Source organism: Falco peregrinus, chromosome 14 (genome assembly GCF_023634155.1).
Source record: "Falco peregrinus isolate bFalPer1 chromosome 14, bFalPer1.pri, whole genome shotgun sequence".
Lineage (NCBI taxonomy): Eukaryota > Metazoa > Chordata > Aves > Falconiformes > Falconidae > Falco > Falco peregrinus.
The window spans coordinates 2,522,416-2,537,073 of record NC_073734.1 but is presented as its reverse complement, the minus strand read 5'-3'; the positions used below and the strand labels follow the sequence as shown (position 1 = coordinate 2,537,073).

The 14,658-nt window shown below is 49.4% G+C and overlaps 2 protein-coding genes and 1 long non-coding RNA gene across 9 annotated transcripts in view; 2 read left to right on the top strand and 1 right to left on the bottom strand.

The window, feature by feature from the left end:
- The window catches only part of PHLPP2 (PH domain and leucine rich repeat protein phosphatase 2), a 48,572-nt gene extending 43,121 nt beyond the window's left edge, over positions 1 to 5,451 (top strand). For 5 of the 7 annotated variants that reach the window (XM_055819168.1, XM_013297695.3, XM_013297698.3 and 2 more), the window contains one exon: positions 361 to 5,451. In XM_055819168.1, coding sequence (XP_055675143.1) covers positions 361 to 1,497 — 1,137 coding nt within the window. In that variant the 3' untranslated portion in view covers positions 1,498 to 5,451. The remainder of the gene's footprint in view (positions 1 to 360) is intronic. The other 2 variants (XR_008749860.1, XR_008749859.1) reach the window with 1 other exon arrangement.
- On the bottom strand, positions 5,341 to 9,362 carry MARVELD3 (MARVEL domain containing 3). The gene is made up of 3 exons (XM_055819191.1): positions 8,160 to 9,362; positions 7,745 to 7,845; positions 5,341 to 7,601 (listed from the first exon to the last, which is right to left on the bottom strand). Exons 1-3 carry the CDS (start codon positions 8,477 to 8,479, stop codon positions 6,991 to 6,993), a joined length of 1,032 nt encoding a protein of 343 aa, XP_055675166.1. The 5' UTR covers positions 8,480 to 9,362; the 3' UTR covers positions 5,341 to 6,990.
- On the top strand, positions 8,571 to 9,728 carry LOC129785721 (uncharacterized). The gene is made up of 2 exons (XR_008749861.1): positions 8,571 to 8,685; positions 9,354 to 9,728. It is a non-coding gene; the product is annotated as an uncharacterized LOC129785721 (long non-coding RNA).
- The last annotated feature ends 4,930 nt before the right edge of the window (positions 9,729 to 14,658 follow it).

Below are 14,658 nucleotides of genomic sequence, written 5' to 3'. Positions count from 1 at the left end.
GGATTCTCTGAGCAATGTGCTGCAGGTAGTCTAACTGCACGTTTCAGAGTAGTTTGCTGCAATTCTTCAGAATGTCACAAAAAGTCTTGTGGGAGAAAAGTGTGTTATTGCCAGCATGGATGATGGGCAATTGCCATACCTGATGATCAGGAACAGTGAATCTCTGTTCTGTGGTACTTGGGCCTAAATCCCTTTCTCCTATACTGTAGGAGTATAGTATAAAGTATATATTTATTTATATAAGTATAAATGTACTGGCATTTATCAAGGCTCCAAACCAGTATATGGGCAGGGGAAAGACTGCTTTCACATGATCTAATAGCAGATCTAACACTGCTGCCTTGTTTCTCTTGTCTGCAGGATAATAAGGTCAATGGTGTGACTTGCTGTACTCGGATGCTGGGCTGCACGTACTTGCATCCTTGGATCCTGCCCAAACCACATGTCAGTTCCATTCCACTGACTGTACAAGATGAGCTGCTACTTCTAGGGAACAAATCTCTCTGGGAACACCTGTCTTACGCAGAGGCTATCTCAGCTGTGCGCCACCTACATGACCCACTAGCTGCTGCGAAGAAACTCTGCACTTTAGCCCAAAGCTATGGGTGCCAAGACAATGTAGGTGCAATGGTGGTGTGTCTGAACATCAGTGAGGACAGCTGCACATGTGAGATGCATGGCCTCACTCTGCCAGTTGCTGGGGGATTTAGTTCCTCTGCCACCAAGCCAGTGACACCTTCATCTAGCAGTGGAATTGCTTCAGAATTCAGCAGTGAACTGTCTGCTTCTGAGGTTAGCAGTGAGGTGGGCTCTACTGCTTCAGATGAACACAGTGCTGTTGGTCTTGATGGCAGTTTGCTACCACGACAAGAGCGACGTTGCAGCCTACATCCTGTGCCCCCCTTGAGCATCTTTCAGCGCCAACCTTCCAGTGCCACCTTCTCCAGCAACCAGTCTGATAATGGTCTGGATAGCGATGATGAACAGCCTGTGGAAGGTGTGATGACAAATGGCAGTAAAGTGGAGGTGGAGGTGGACATCCACTGCTGTAAAGGAAAGGGCCTGGAGTTTGAACCTCCTGCAGAGTACAGGTCCTCTGCTCCAGGGCCAGAGGATGACTCTGGGCTTGTCCTCATCATTCGGAGACAGAACAGTGTAAACAGCAACACTGTGCAGAGAGGGGTCAAGGAAAAGTGTGAACTTCAAAAATCTCTTTCCACATGCTGTCTCTATGGAAAGAAGCTTTCCAATGGCTCCATAGTGCCCTTGGAGGAGAGCCTCAACCTCATTGAAGTAGCCACAGAAGCACCCAAGAAGAAGACTGGCTATTTTGCGGCTCCATCCCAGATGGAACCAGAAGATCAATTTGTGGTGCCACCTGATCTGGAGGAGGAAGTAAAGGAACAAATAAAGCAGCACCAGGAGAACGGATTGGATCAGGAGCAGAAAGAGGAACACGCAGCGATTCTGCCAGAGGAGTTTGACACAGCTTTGTAACCCTACAAGTACTGCTCCCACATTGTCTGTCCCAGGAAGCTCTGTCCCAGAGGGGCTGTCTTGCCCTCCAAGGGGAGCTGGGCCCTGCAAGGAGTACAAGCATTTGCTGCTTCCTTAATGGAGTCGTTGAGGGAGAATTGGGAGTGCTAAGGTCTAGGCTGTCCACTTTTCACTGTAGAGTCTCAGTTGTTCTGTGAGCACTCAGACCAGCAGCTGAGCTCTGTGTTAGGGACTGTCTGGAAATTGTGCAAGCACTAGGAAGAAGGCAGGTGTTCCACCACCTGCTTGTAACTCCTTGAACCCTGAGGTTCTGCCAGCTCTGCAGGAAAGGGGCTGGCATATGGGGGTGGGGGGGAGGGGTGAGGAGGCTGCTGAAGGGGAGGGCAATGTTCAGTGTTTGGAGTCCTGTGAATATTTCTTACGCAGCCCCCCTGCCCAGCACCTGACTTTGTTATTCCTTGAAAGAATACAGCCAGTTGTAATGAAGCTGACCTAAGAATGGTTTCCTACATTAATTGCAAGCACTTTTATTGATTGCACTTAAGCTGTTCTTAAGCCCAGCACTTTATTATTTAGGGTTAAGGGAGAGAGCATTGCACAGCAGGTGTGGTGAGGGCTTTTCCCAATGGATAGTTAGGGCAGTGGAAAACTCAGGGTACCAGTGTTCTGAGGAGCACTGGTGCAATCTAGAGTGAGGGTTATGATGGGATCAGCCCATGAAGGGTGTGAAAATACGCAGCTGAGTGATAAGCAGGTGCCTACTGATGTGTTTACATGGAGCATAGGGAAGATCAGCTCTGGACTGGTTGATTAAGGTAACAAGTAGAGCTTGTGCTTCTAGCTGCAGAGCGCAGACTCAGTTCAAGGAGCAGCTTGGCCACCTCTGTCATGGATGCTTCACAGTAGAGGCTTCCTGTATCCAGAAGATGTGGGACGAAACCAGGAGCTCGTGCTTGTTCCAGTGAAGCAGTCTGTCTAAGAGGAGAGCAAGTTGTAAGCAGTGGTATGTTGCTCTAAGGCTAGTGAGCAGTGGGACTGCCCTTCCTGTGCTGGGGATGCATTCAATGCTGTTCTACCAACACAAACCTCTGCGCTGTCAGCTACAGCATCTTTGCTTCCCCCTGAAAACAGAAGTCCTATTCCAAAGCCACAGCAACCTGCATTTCATGGTACGTGCCCAATTTGGCCACAAACAAGGTGAAAGCTACTTGTTCCTGCTCAGCTTTCAATGCAAAAGGAAAAACAGAACTTTTCACCTTAATAACATCTTTATCAGCACTGGAAAAGATGTTTAAAATGGTCCCGCTAATGGTGAACTGGCCAGCCTGCACTCAGCAGATGTGTTGTGTTTCCATTAGGATTTCTGGTGCAGGGTGTAAGTTGGCTGCCTATGTTGTCATCTTGTGTAAGGCTTGTGAAAAGACCATTGCCCCCGTGGCACGCAGATCTGTCTTCCCTAGCTGGCAGAGCCGTACAGCAACTGCCCCTGTCAGGTCAGTGGTAAATAATCCTGACTGTAATGTGGGCTAGTGCCTTTTCTTCTTTATTAATTATATTTATGAAGAAAACCTGAAAGTTTCTTCTCAAGAGCTCTGAGGGGCTTGAGTTGTATGTTTTTGGACCTAATTCAGGCCTTGCTCAGAAGCCAATACTGTGCAGACTACTTGTGGGATTCTGTCAATATAGATCTTTCGACAAAATCTAATGGAGTTTTACTGAGATTTCAAAGGACCTTTAATTTCTTCTTGCTAGGAAAAAAAATGCATTTTTTACCACACATGAGAGCACAACATTTTAGGAGATACCTTGTGCTAGTTACAGTATAATTATGAAACAACCCAACTTTTCCCAAAGTTTACTCTCACAAATTTTGGCTGTTTAAATCCCTGTTTCGTTTGGAAATGGAGAGAAAAGCTAGTTCTTAGAATCACAGCAACAGCAGCATTTGAATCCCTTAGGCAGAGAAACAGCAGCAGAAAAGATTCCAAAACTAAACCCCAGATCTCTTTTATGTTCTCTTCATATAAGTATGCAGAAAGAAAAAGTTCATCCCAATGTATTTGACTGCAACTTTTAATTTTGTCACTGGTGAGAATTCTACCAAATACCGGTGCTTAGCCCGACACTTTCTGATACCCGACATGGCTGCAAAGCAGCCTCTGTGCAGTGTGGGACTGACAAAGTGCAGAAATACTAATTTCTGAGTAAGACTGTGACAAACCTTGCACTAGGAGAGCAGTAGGTGTTAATGCAAATCAGGCCTCTCCTTCTTGCACTGATGTGGAAAATCCAGTGTGTCCTTGCCAGCCTGAACCAGTGGCATTGCGCGGACAGATGGCGTTGCCACAAGGAGGTGGTCATGAATGGCTCTACCTAGCTCAGTGGGGAAGGACTAAATAAACCAGAACTCTGCAACGGAGCTTGCAGATTTGTGAGCTGCTCCTCTTCTTCACGATGGTGTCAGAATGGAATGCAAGGAATACCTACTTAGACTTTCTCCAGTGCTGTTTCTGGTTTTGAAGCAGAAAGGGAGTTTAGTACAGCCAGCTGCTGTTTTCTGTGGGTGTGAACTGTCAGGGCAGAACATGGCTTGTTCTCGCACGCTAGGTGGAGTCCATGGCTTTCTCTGCTTAAGCTACTATTACAAACTGTTAGTCTTACCCTGGGCAACACATCCTGAGTGCTGCCCTCCACCAACCCCTTTTCTTTTCCTTCCTCCCTGGAGGCAGCAAGCTTCTCCTTTGTCCTCCTCACCTCACTTGTTAACACCACCTTAGATTTCAAGCTCCCTAGGAACACTGCTGTTGGTGGAACAGGTATGAATTGGCAAGTCCCGTGAAGGACTCATAGCAGAGGATATCGAGTGTTTTCCCAGTTCTCTTCCTGTTCTTCAGTCTCTTGCCTGATTTTTTTCTATGTGGTTCTTGTGCAGATACCTCATCTCCACAGAGCCACATCACTAAGAATGTCCCATTCATTAACAGACTTGCTGTCAGAGAGAAGCTCCCAGCTTGGGGTCATCAGGCTGTCTTGTCCCTGCTAGGCAATGCCAGACCTGCTGTGCTCCGTGTGGGCACAGTCACGTTAAGGCTGATGAGTTCATTTGTCTTATCTCTTCAGTAGTTCTGGCCATGCTCGCTGAGAGCAGGTACTCTAAAGGCACTGACCTGTCTGCCCTGTCCTGTCCAGAAAGGCTTTCACAAAAGGAACCCATAAAGGTTACATTCAGTGAGTGTAGTTGGGGCCCAAGTATTAAGGATAAGGGATGAGCCTCCAGGCTGCCCCCAGCACGAGGCCTGATGGAGGCAGTGTCACAGATTGCTGGGACCTGATCAGAATCTTCAGCTAGATGGGGAGGGTAAAATCCTGTTCCAGGAAGAAGCATGGGGACAGGCTGCTGTGAAGCCTGAAATCCTTCCGTTAGTACACAGGATATTCGGCCATACCTCATGTCCTCGGACTTCAGGAATTTCTGCACTCCTTCTGTCACTTGCCAACCTCTTCAGTTTTGTGGAATTGTTGCCTGCTGTTCCATTGCTGTCTGAAGAGTCCAGTATTATTTTTTCCTCTTTTTTCGCATTTTAAAAGTTAACTTTTAACTTGACTCGTATGACCCAGTGCATGTTAAAGAAATATTGGAGCACATCAACTGTTAATTAAATAATCTTTTTTCATGATTTTGTTTTAAAAAGGAGAATATTTTCTGTATCCCACTCTAGCATGCACCTATAATAATCCCCATTTTTATCATGTATGGGAGCAGGTTGTGCAATGAATGCACCTTCAGCACTGTGGCCTATGTATTGCTTTGGAGGGGCAAATAACACAAGAATGAAAACACTATTCCATTGATGCTTTATTCAGATGTATAGAGCAGTCCAGGAAGGAAGAATATTTTTGCATCAAATTTTCAGCTGACGTAGCAATAAAGATTTTTACTTTCATCTAACCATATATTCTGATTCCGTTACTGTGCTGGAGGGGAATTTGTGCAATATCAAAGTCAAACATAGTTGCGGCTAGCAGTAGCTGTGCTGTAGATTCTCCTTCATTGAGCTCTTTGTGCTACTTCACTCATCAGCCTTGCATACAAAAGCTACTTGCCAGAACACTGTGAGGGTAGAATCCATAATACCAATTATTAGGCAGCTTTCTGTATGCTGCCAGAGGAATCCTGCCCTGTGAACTTGCTCTAAATAGTACTGTACAGCTCTCTAGAAGTAGCTGCAGCAAACAGGAAATACAGAATCATTAAAAGAATTAAAGACCACAGTGGACTGCCCATACAGAGCCCTGTGCTGAGACGCTCGGTACATCTAGCTTCTCAAAAGGGAGGAGAAATCAAACAAACCCCAGAGTACCTGGTGTGTTCCTAGTTAGCATTTGTTTTACTTTTGTATCTCTACTTCCAACAATGTTCCATGGTTTTGGTAATTGGGAAGATTTTGTTACTGGTGCCAGTGAAACCTGAGATCCATCCGAGACAAAGCACATTTCTGGTATGTTTAGTTTGGGGGTTTTTTTTTTAATACGGGCAGAACTGGTCTGTGAGACCAGTGGCAGTTCCATCTTCATATGGACAGTGCACATAGTGGACACTACTCTGAAGTGACATTTCATTCCGACGCATGATTTTGTGATTCTAGTGCTACTTTCCCCTGTTAAATTTCCTATAGAAGTTTTTTTTTTACAAAGTAAATTTCACCTTTTTTTAAAAAATAATACAAGAGCAGAATCTCATTTCCCCAACTTGTATATTAAAAAAGTATTTTGAAAAAAGTATACTTCTATCTTCAGCCACTTGTTTGAGCTCTTAAAGCTTCTGTCTGATTATCCCAACTCGGGGCATCTTTTTAAGCGAAACTGTTGTATACAAAGTTATATAAAAGACCATTTCATAAAAAAACATGCCCTTGCCAGGAGAGTTGGAAAAGGCATTCTGTCGCAAGCTAGGCTGAGTGTATTCATTGTTTTGCAAGTTTATTTCAGGATTCTCCAATAGCTCTGTAAATGCCATCTCCAGACTGCCCTGTTAAGTTCCAAGAGGCCCTCGAGAAAGCAGTACTTAGCTGCCACCGATCTCAGTGAACAGTCACATGCTCTTTGCAAGGACAGTTTCAGCTACAGAAAGCTGTTCACCAGTGTAAGTACATAGCAGCAGTACTTCCAGCAAGACGTTGCTGGAGAGCAAGCCAGCTGGCCGAGGACAGGAAGGCTGTGCGGGGAGCAAGCAGCTTGCTAGTCACCTACATGGGGACAGTCGTTCTCTACTAAAGAGACAGCTGCCAGATGAGGACAAGCCATCGGACTAAACTTAGTGTCCACTAATGATTCAATAATGCAGATTCAAGTTAGGAACAGCTTGACTGTACCATATTTAGAGCTATACTCTGTGTGTGTTCTGCTGCAGCTTTAAGGAGGCACTGGCCAGAAGCAAGGAAAAGCAAGGAGGCTGGCAAAAATCATGACTGTTACTGGAGTGGAGGAATCATTCTATACCTCATATAATTGTTCTGGATTCTGTTTCAGTTTGTGAACTGTCCTGTATGCCCTGGCAGCGAGGCCGGCCCCGAGCAGGTATGCCATGCCAGCTGCACAGCCCAAGAGGCCAGCAGCGATCTCTGCCCCGTGCAGGCTGCATTTAAAGCCCTGGTAGCCTTTACTTTGATACAACAGCTCTCTCTCTTTGCACAGCGGTGAATTATAGACCCCCAGCAGAAAACTGAAGAAACGGTACAGAGCGGGCACCATGCCAACCGCAATCACTGTGTCCAGGATGCATTCAAGTAGCAGCCACGCTGGGAAATGCCAGGGTAGCCGTAGAACACCAACCAAAACGAGAAGGCAGGAGAAGAGCAGGAGGGCCCCTCCCGCGGCCATCGCTGCCCTTCCCGCTGGCAGCTTCAGTAGGTGGAAGCGCTGGTCGAGCTGCTGGGCTCTCTCCCCCTCGGCTCCGCTGAAGCCGCTGTAAGCCCCGCCGTACTGGTAGTAATAGATGCCGCCCGCGTCGGGGAGGCCCGTGTACCCCCCGGGGGGGCCGCAGGACACGGAGCCGCAGACCAGGGCCAGCAGGGCCAGTAGCGCCTGCACTGCCTGGCAGGAGGCTGCAAGGGGAGGGCGGGGGTGGGTCCGCGGCCCCCGCGGAGGCCACCGAGCCCCGGCGGTCCGGGCGGCGGGCAGGAGCGAGAGGGCCCGCCCCAGCGGCACGGAGGACCCGGCCGCCACAGCCCCTCCCGCCCCCGCTCACCCCGGCCCGTGCGCAGGTAACGGCAGCGGCGGCACTTCAGCAGCCCCGGCGCGGCGGTGCGGCTTCCCGGGGGCTCCTCCGGCTCCGCTCCGGGCACGGCGCTGAGGGGAGACAGCGGCGGGGATAGCGGCCACGCACCCGGGACCCTCATGGCTGCCCGCCCGCCCCGCCGGGCCCCCTCCTCTCCCGGCCGCCTCCCGAACGCCTGCGCCTCCCGTGCTGTCCCCTGCCCGCGCCCCTTACCGCCCGCCCGCCCCGGGACGCCCCGTTCGCGGTGCGCGGGGTTGGCCCCGCTCCGCCACGGCCGGCTCCTCCGCGGGGTGACGCCCCCCAGCCCGGCCGGGCCCGGCCCGCCCGAGGGACCGTTGCGGGCCCCGTGTCCGCGGGCGCGCTCGGCCCCCCCCGTCGCACGCACCTGGAGCTCGCCCCGGCGCGGCCGCTGGCAGCCGGGCGGCCACTGGCCTTCATAATGCCGCTTGTCTCGGTGCTGTGGGTTGGTGTCCTGCCTTCGGCCTGCGCGGCACCGCCCGCCGCCAGCCCTGGCCTGTTGCCCCGTTCCCCTCTCGGGCCCAGCGCCCAGGCTCTCACTCCTCCCCGCGCAGCAGCAGCCCTGCTCCCCTCGCTGCGACCCCACTTCCCTTGCTGTGCCCGCCGCTCTTCTCTGGGCCTTCTCCCACCTCCCCTACACCCATCTCGCGATGTGGTGACTAGATCTCTGTGCAGCACTCCAGACATGAGTGCACCAGGGGTTTATACCAGGGCAGAACGACTGCCCCTGCCTCGCGCTGTGCTCCCCCTGGCAATGCAGAGCATTTTGCAGCTTCTCCAAGTGTCCTGGCATGCAGAGCCTGTGTCTCCTGTGGACAGTCATCAACACCTTGGGATCTGTCCTGCAATGCGGCTGCCAGGTTCCAGCTCAGCTCTCTGCAGGCCGCATGCAGGTACTTTTCTTTAGATACATTACCTTCTATTCACCCATACAGAAACAGATAGACCTCTGTGGTGTCTGTTTGCTGGAAGCCACTTCAGGCAATATGATGTGACCGTTTTACTGGCACCCCATTTTCATGCACAGGAATGTCCTGCTGCCTGGTGGGACTGGTGGCCGTCCCATCGCAGGCGGCTGCTGAGCACAGCCACCACCTTCCAGCGGAGGAGGCGATGAACTACTCCTATGTTTATTGGTGGTCGCTGGAGTGGAGGCAAGTGCCCAAGATCTCACCCATGCACAAGTGTCAGCACTTACCAGGGCTGGTAAGGGCAGAGGTGATTCAGGAAAAGCTGTGTGTCATGGGGAAAAAATAAACAGGGCAAATTGGAAACGCAGAAGGAAGCACTGAGAATTCCACAGCCAGAAGGAATGCTTTTATCCAGGAGTCTGACTAAACGCTGCCTGGAAAAGCTTTAGCATTGCGAAGAAATACTTTTGTTGCGTTTAGGAAAACAAGAGACTTTTAGAGAAACAGAATTATGCCATGAGGTCTCAGACACAGTATCTGAATATGTGCCCCAAGAGGTCCAAATTTGTCACTAAGATGCACAAATTCATTTCTTCCATCTGTAAGATTGGTGGCAACAGTAAGATTACTTCACCCTTCTGTTCCTGCAGGAGCAACAGCACCAACCGTATAGACTGATACCATGAGAAGCCTGTGAACTGTAGTACTTCTGCACCTCGGCATAGTAGAGCACTCTCCTCAACATTTCACCTGACTCCACAAAGGACAGGTGATCTGAAAACTTGTCTTGAAGTTTACTTAGTTTGAGGACAAGAGAGAAGCAAAGCAAAATAACTCTGTTCAACCCCCTGTTCAGAAGGGGCAGGAGTTGTATTGATGTACGGAATTAGACTCTATAACTCGAAAGTTATAAAGTAGGTATGTTTATTGCGCGCAGATGCACGGGGGATCGCTCCTCCACAAGCGCGCATGCCCAAAGTGACGAACCATCTCACATTTATACAATAAAACAAATGAATATTCAATTAACGCCTATACATATTTGTTACCTAAACCCGCTTACTCTCGCTTCGTATGTTAATTAGCTTATCAGTCCTTTGCCTGGACTGTGGTGGTCTTGCAGGTTTGTAGGTGATTCATGTCCTTGTGACCATCTGGTCTCCTCCAGCAAGGAGACTTAGCACTCCCTCCCTCTAGATAGCATTGGAATGTCTCTCATCCTTTTTATAAATAGCCCCTTTGTCAGAGGAAGAAGGGCAGGTGTCTCCTCAAGGCTGTGTGCCTATGTGACCAGACACCGCACCCATGACCAGTCACCATACCCACATTCCTTGAGCAGACATAGACAATCACGATCGATGTCCATTGTCCCCATTTCACACTATTTCTCCGTATCAGTATGATGATGATGAAGTTAGGAAATGGGAAGACTATAGGGGGCTTAGGAAAAGGGCTCTGGAGACAGTGCAGATGCTCAGCAGAGAGGGTGTTGCCCATGCCTTTTGGTGCACATATGTCGCATCACTCGTGTTCATGTGCCAGAACCCAGGCTTCCTTGTTGCCATGCATAGAATGAGCTTAAAAGCTTTAGCAACCCTTTGCATACTTTTAGGATCATGGGCAGTGCCATTTTGCTTAGTAGAGTTTTTAACGGCCACAAGAGAGAGGAACTTGAACAACTATGTTGAATAATCATGAGTTTTTCTTAGGCAGAGTGTTTCTTAGGCAGAGTGTTGCTGGTCATCCAGCAACCTGAACCGAAGCTTGCCTTGGAATTTGTGATGTGCTGGAATTACTCGTTCAAAGAGCTGGGAAGCACTGCTCTGTCCATTTGGTGATGCGTTCTGTGTCTCGCTAGAGTGCTGCTAACAAGTGAGGTACAAACTGCATGGTATTGTAGAACCAAGTCAATCTTATTCCACCTCTGTTGCTATCTGTTTCGTGTGACTTTACTCCTGCTCCAAGTACCACAGCTGAGCGTGGTCAGCATTGTCTTCTGGGTTCCTGTTCTCACTGCAACAAGTACCAGACAGTGGAAGAGAACAACGAGAAGCTGAGGACACTGACATTAATCTTCACCTCTTCTTTGTTTTCTCTTTTTAATTTCTTTTGGTTTTGGCTTTTCTGTTTCTGGCTGCTCCTGATATCGTTGCTGCACTAAGGGGAGGGCTGGGCCAGGCCTGGCTTGCCATGGGCCAAGAGCTCTGACCTGGTTCAGTGCCCTCCCTGGGAACTTGGAGGATGAAGTGTAAGGAGCAAGTCATGAACTGCCTCATATTTCTGCAGTGTAGAGGCAGCTGGGAGCTGTAGCACAATCACTGCTGAACAGCACAGCCAGATTTATTGACTGTCCCACATAAATAAATAATCACAGGAACAATAAGCGCAGCATGATGATGATGCAGCAGTGCTGCAGAAAAAATACCGAGGTAGTTGTGAATGGCAAACTGAACTCAAGTTCACAATGTCATCCTGTTGCGAAAAAAACTAACATTGCTAGGGTGTATAAACAGGAATGTCACATGTATGACACGTGAAGAAATTCTTCTGTCTCCCCACTGCAGTGCTGGCTAGGCCTCCAGTCTTGCACACTGTGTTTCCAGAGGTGACTGGATCAGCTGGAGGGGATCCAAAGGAAAGCAAAAGAAAACTCTAGAAATACAACCTATGAGAAAAAGATTGATCCCAGTCCTCTTGTTTCACAGAACAGGAGTCTGTTAACAACTTGGAAGCTTGTTAATAGGGAGGTGTCTTAACACTTGCAAACGTGTAAAAAGCTGCTTTCAAGAGGAGGGGAGTCTTGTTCTGCCTTGTCTGTTGTTGGCATGGTCAGGAAGCAGTAAGCTTAGCTTGAAGCAAAAGGGAGGTGATTTTGGCACTCCCCCCAGAAGGCAATACTTCTCACACACACCGAGTGCACCACTTTGTAAGAAGAGCAGTGGTTGTTGCTGCAGTAGGTTGGTTGGGCAGATGGTGGGTCTTCCATTACTGGGGCTCAAATTCAGACAAGAGAGGGGCTGGCCTGTCTGTGCTCTGAGAGAAGGCGGTGCCTGGTGCTGCCCACCCCAGTCACTGCAAGCTTGTAGTGTCGCCTCGCCCTGCAAAGCCACCAAGCCCCTTTCCATCCCATGACATTGGCTGGTCACTGTCCCTGTGGCTTCAAGGCCATCAGGGGGGCAGCTGCCACAACAAAGCAGGCAACAGCTCAAGTCTTTGAAGTCATAACTCAAACACAGGGCATGAACTTACATAATGTTTTCCTGGATGTAAGCAAAACACAAGGCTGGATGGACAAGGTGTTTCTCTTCTCTGTGTCTGTACCCAGGAGCCACTAACACTCACACTTTGTGGAGCAATCCTCTTAGCATCTGTAACAGGGCTTGAAGGTCTTTCATTGTGGCTGTTGGGCCTGTAGCTCACCAGTACATCCAACTCCCCATACACCTGGAATGCACTCTATGTCTCTCAGCATGCTTGCAAAGGACTTTGTGCCAGGCTGAGCATGCAAGGACCCTCCTTCCCCTCCCCAGTGCTGATTGCATCTCCTCTGTGGCTGGGGAGAGCAATCTGGATTGCCCAGTACAGCTGGTATCAGGTTGCAGCACTATTTGCAGAACTGGTATTGTGGGAGGCCCACAAGATGCCGTGGTCATTGAAAGCATTTGGTTTTACATTCCCTAGTTTTCTTGGCAGAGGGTGACTGTAGTTGCAGGAGATAGGGTTCATTAAGGCAGGTGTATTAACGCAGCTGTTTTCAGCCTGGCCCAGGGCCTGCAGAAGAGAGCTCTACCAGGAGCCTAGACAGAGAGTATCAGTGTCCCTACTGCAACACCCTGCGTTCGTGGGCAGTGTGAGCCACCTTGTTTGGAAAGAAGTGCAGAGATCAGTCGGGCCGCAGATGCCAGTGCTGCCCTTTCCATGGCCCAGCCCGCACAGGCGGTGAGAGCACCCTGCAAACTGCTTGCTGTATACGGTCTCTTTTTCCAGAGTAAGGCATCTCCAGCTAGACTGTGCATTTTGCCTTTTAATGTCTTTCAGGTTTTAATTTCTGAGATCAAATCAAAACTGATCCTAAGAACAGGCAGATAGATAAAGTAGGTACTTTACATTTTTGAGTCACTGAGTTACTAGCTTTGAGTCTGCGTGGATTGTGCAATCTTTCTGGCTCTTAAACACAATGTTTGCACAGCTTTGTAGAACCTAGCTGGGTTTTTATGGAGCTGATGTTCTGCTCTGATTATGCAGACTTAACAGGTACTACGCTCCATTTCAGGTGAATGCTGGGCAATTAAGATTGCTGGAGGCACAGCCATCATAACGGTTTGATCAGAGACTCATGCATATGTATGTAGGTTTGACACAGCAGCCCTGTCCACAAAGCAAGGCAGATTTAACAGTAAATAAGTGCATTTTTCAGAGTGCCTATGTGACCTGACCTGTTACAGATGAGGTTTGTCCCTTGCATTTCAGGACACTTGCTGCAGTGTTATAAAGATAAATACGCTGTGGCAATCGATAAACAGTCACAAAATTCATGAGAGCCGAGGAGGCTTCATGGCTGTTTGCTCATATAAATGAGAGATTAATAATAAATTTATTAAAAAAAAAAAGGAAAATTCACATATTAGGTTATTAAAAGCTGGTTCAACTGGAAATGCAGCTAAACAGATTAGGCTACAAGCCTATTTGTGAATACCAGCCTTGAACTGGTTGGGGCTGTACCAGTGTCAGAAAGGAGCAGACAGAAGTTGCTGAAAATAAAAGCAAAATGTGAGGAGATAACTAGTAAAGTGACTTGTTACTGGCCCTGGTGGGTTCTTGTGCAGTGTACCAGTCGGGTGACTGTCCCTGGAGCAGTGCACCCTGAACAGGATGCAGAGCACATGGGCAGAACTCTGCTGGTGCATGTCCTACCTGCAGCCTGACAGAGACGCGGGTTTGGCAGTGCAGTGATGCTTGAGCCTGTGCTCCACTCCAGCAGCTGTTTGTCAGTCCTGCTTTGTAACTGTGGCTGAGCCTGGAAAGGGAGCTGCTTGCTCCTGCTGGCTTGGCCTCTCTTCACAGAAACAGGACTCTGGGCAGTCCTGGTACCAGAGCAGGGCAGTACCAAAAAAACATTGAAGCCATCACTACTTTCTCCTTCCACTGGGAAGAGACAGAAATAGATTGCTCAAGCTACTTGAGAAACAAGGAGATGAGGTATGCAACAAGGTACCTGTGGGGGAGAGCTACTGAGACAGAGGAGCAAGCTGCAGCAGGGAGGACAGTCAGGGCTCGTGGGGTGCAGAGGTCCTGGCAGTCAAGACAGCCAGCTGCCTCGCTGGCAGAAATGCAGCTGGCGGAGTATGGCCAGCTCTTTCACTGCACCACAAAAGGGGTGGCTTGGCCATATTTGTAGAATACGAAGTGCTGAACTCACGCTTCAGCCCTGGGAGCGTCTGTGCACCACAAGGCGGGGGGGGGGGGGGGGGGGGGGGGCTGCAGACCCTGTGTAAGAGCATCCAGAGAAGGACTGCAGTTTTGCGGAGAGAGGAGAAAGGCACAGTAACAGCAGAAGAAACCCAATGATCCCATTGTACACCACTGTCCTCCCCCCACTTCTGGCCAGGTTCTCAGCCTTACGTAACTGTGTCTACCTATGTCTCCAGAGCAACATTTTTTCCCTCCTGGCAGCAGGCTCCCACGGTGCCCTCCCCTGAACCCCACTGCACCATGCAGTATTACGGGTAGAGGCTTTGCGTCAGCTTCAGGGTTGTTGCTAGGCGGAACATTCAGCGTTGTCCTTGAGGCCTCCCAATGCCACGTTTAACCTTGGCAGGGCTGCAACATGGCAACAGATGGGGCCAGCTGGGGGAAGCAAAAACATAACCCATAGGTGCGTGGAGAGGGCCTGCATGGACTTCTGAAGGTCGCTCATGTCAGGCTTCAGTAAGAGGAAGAGAGAAAATAGTCTGG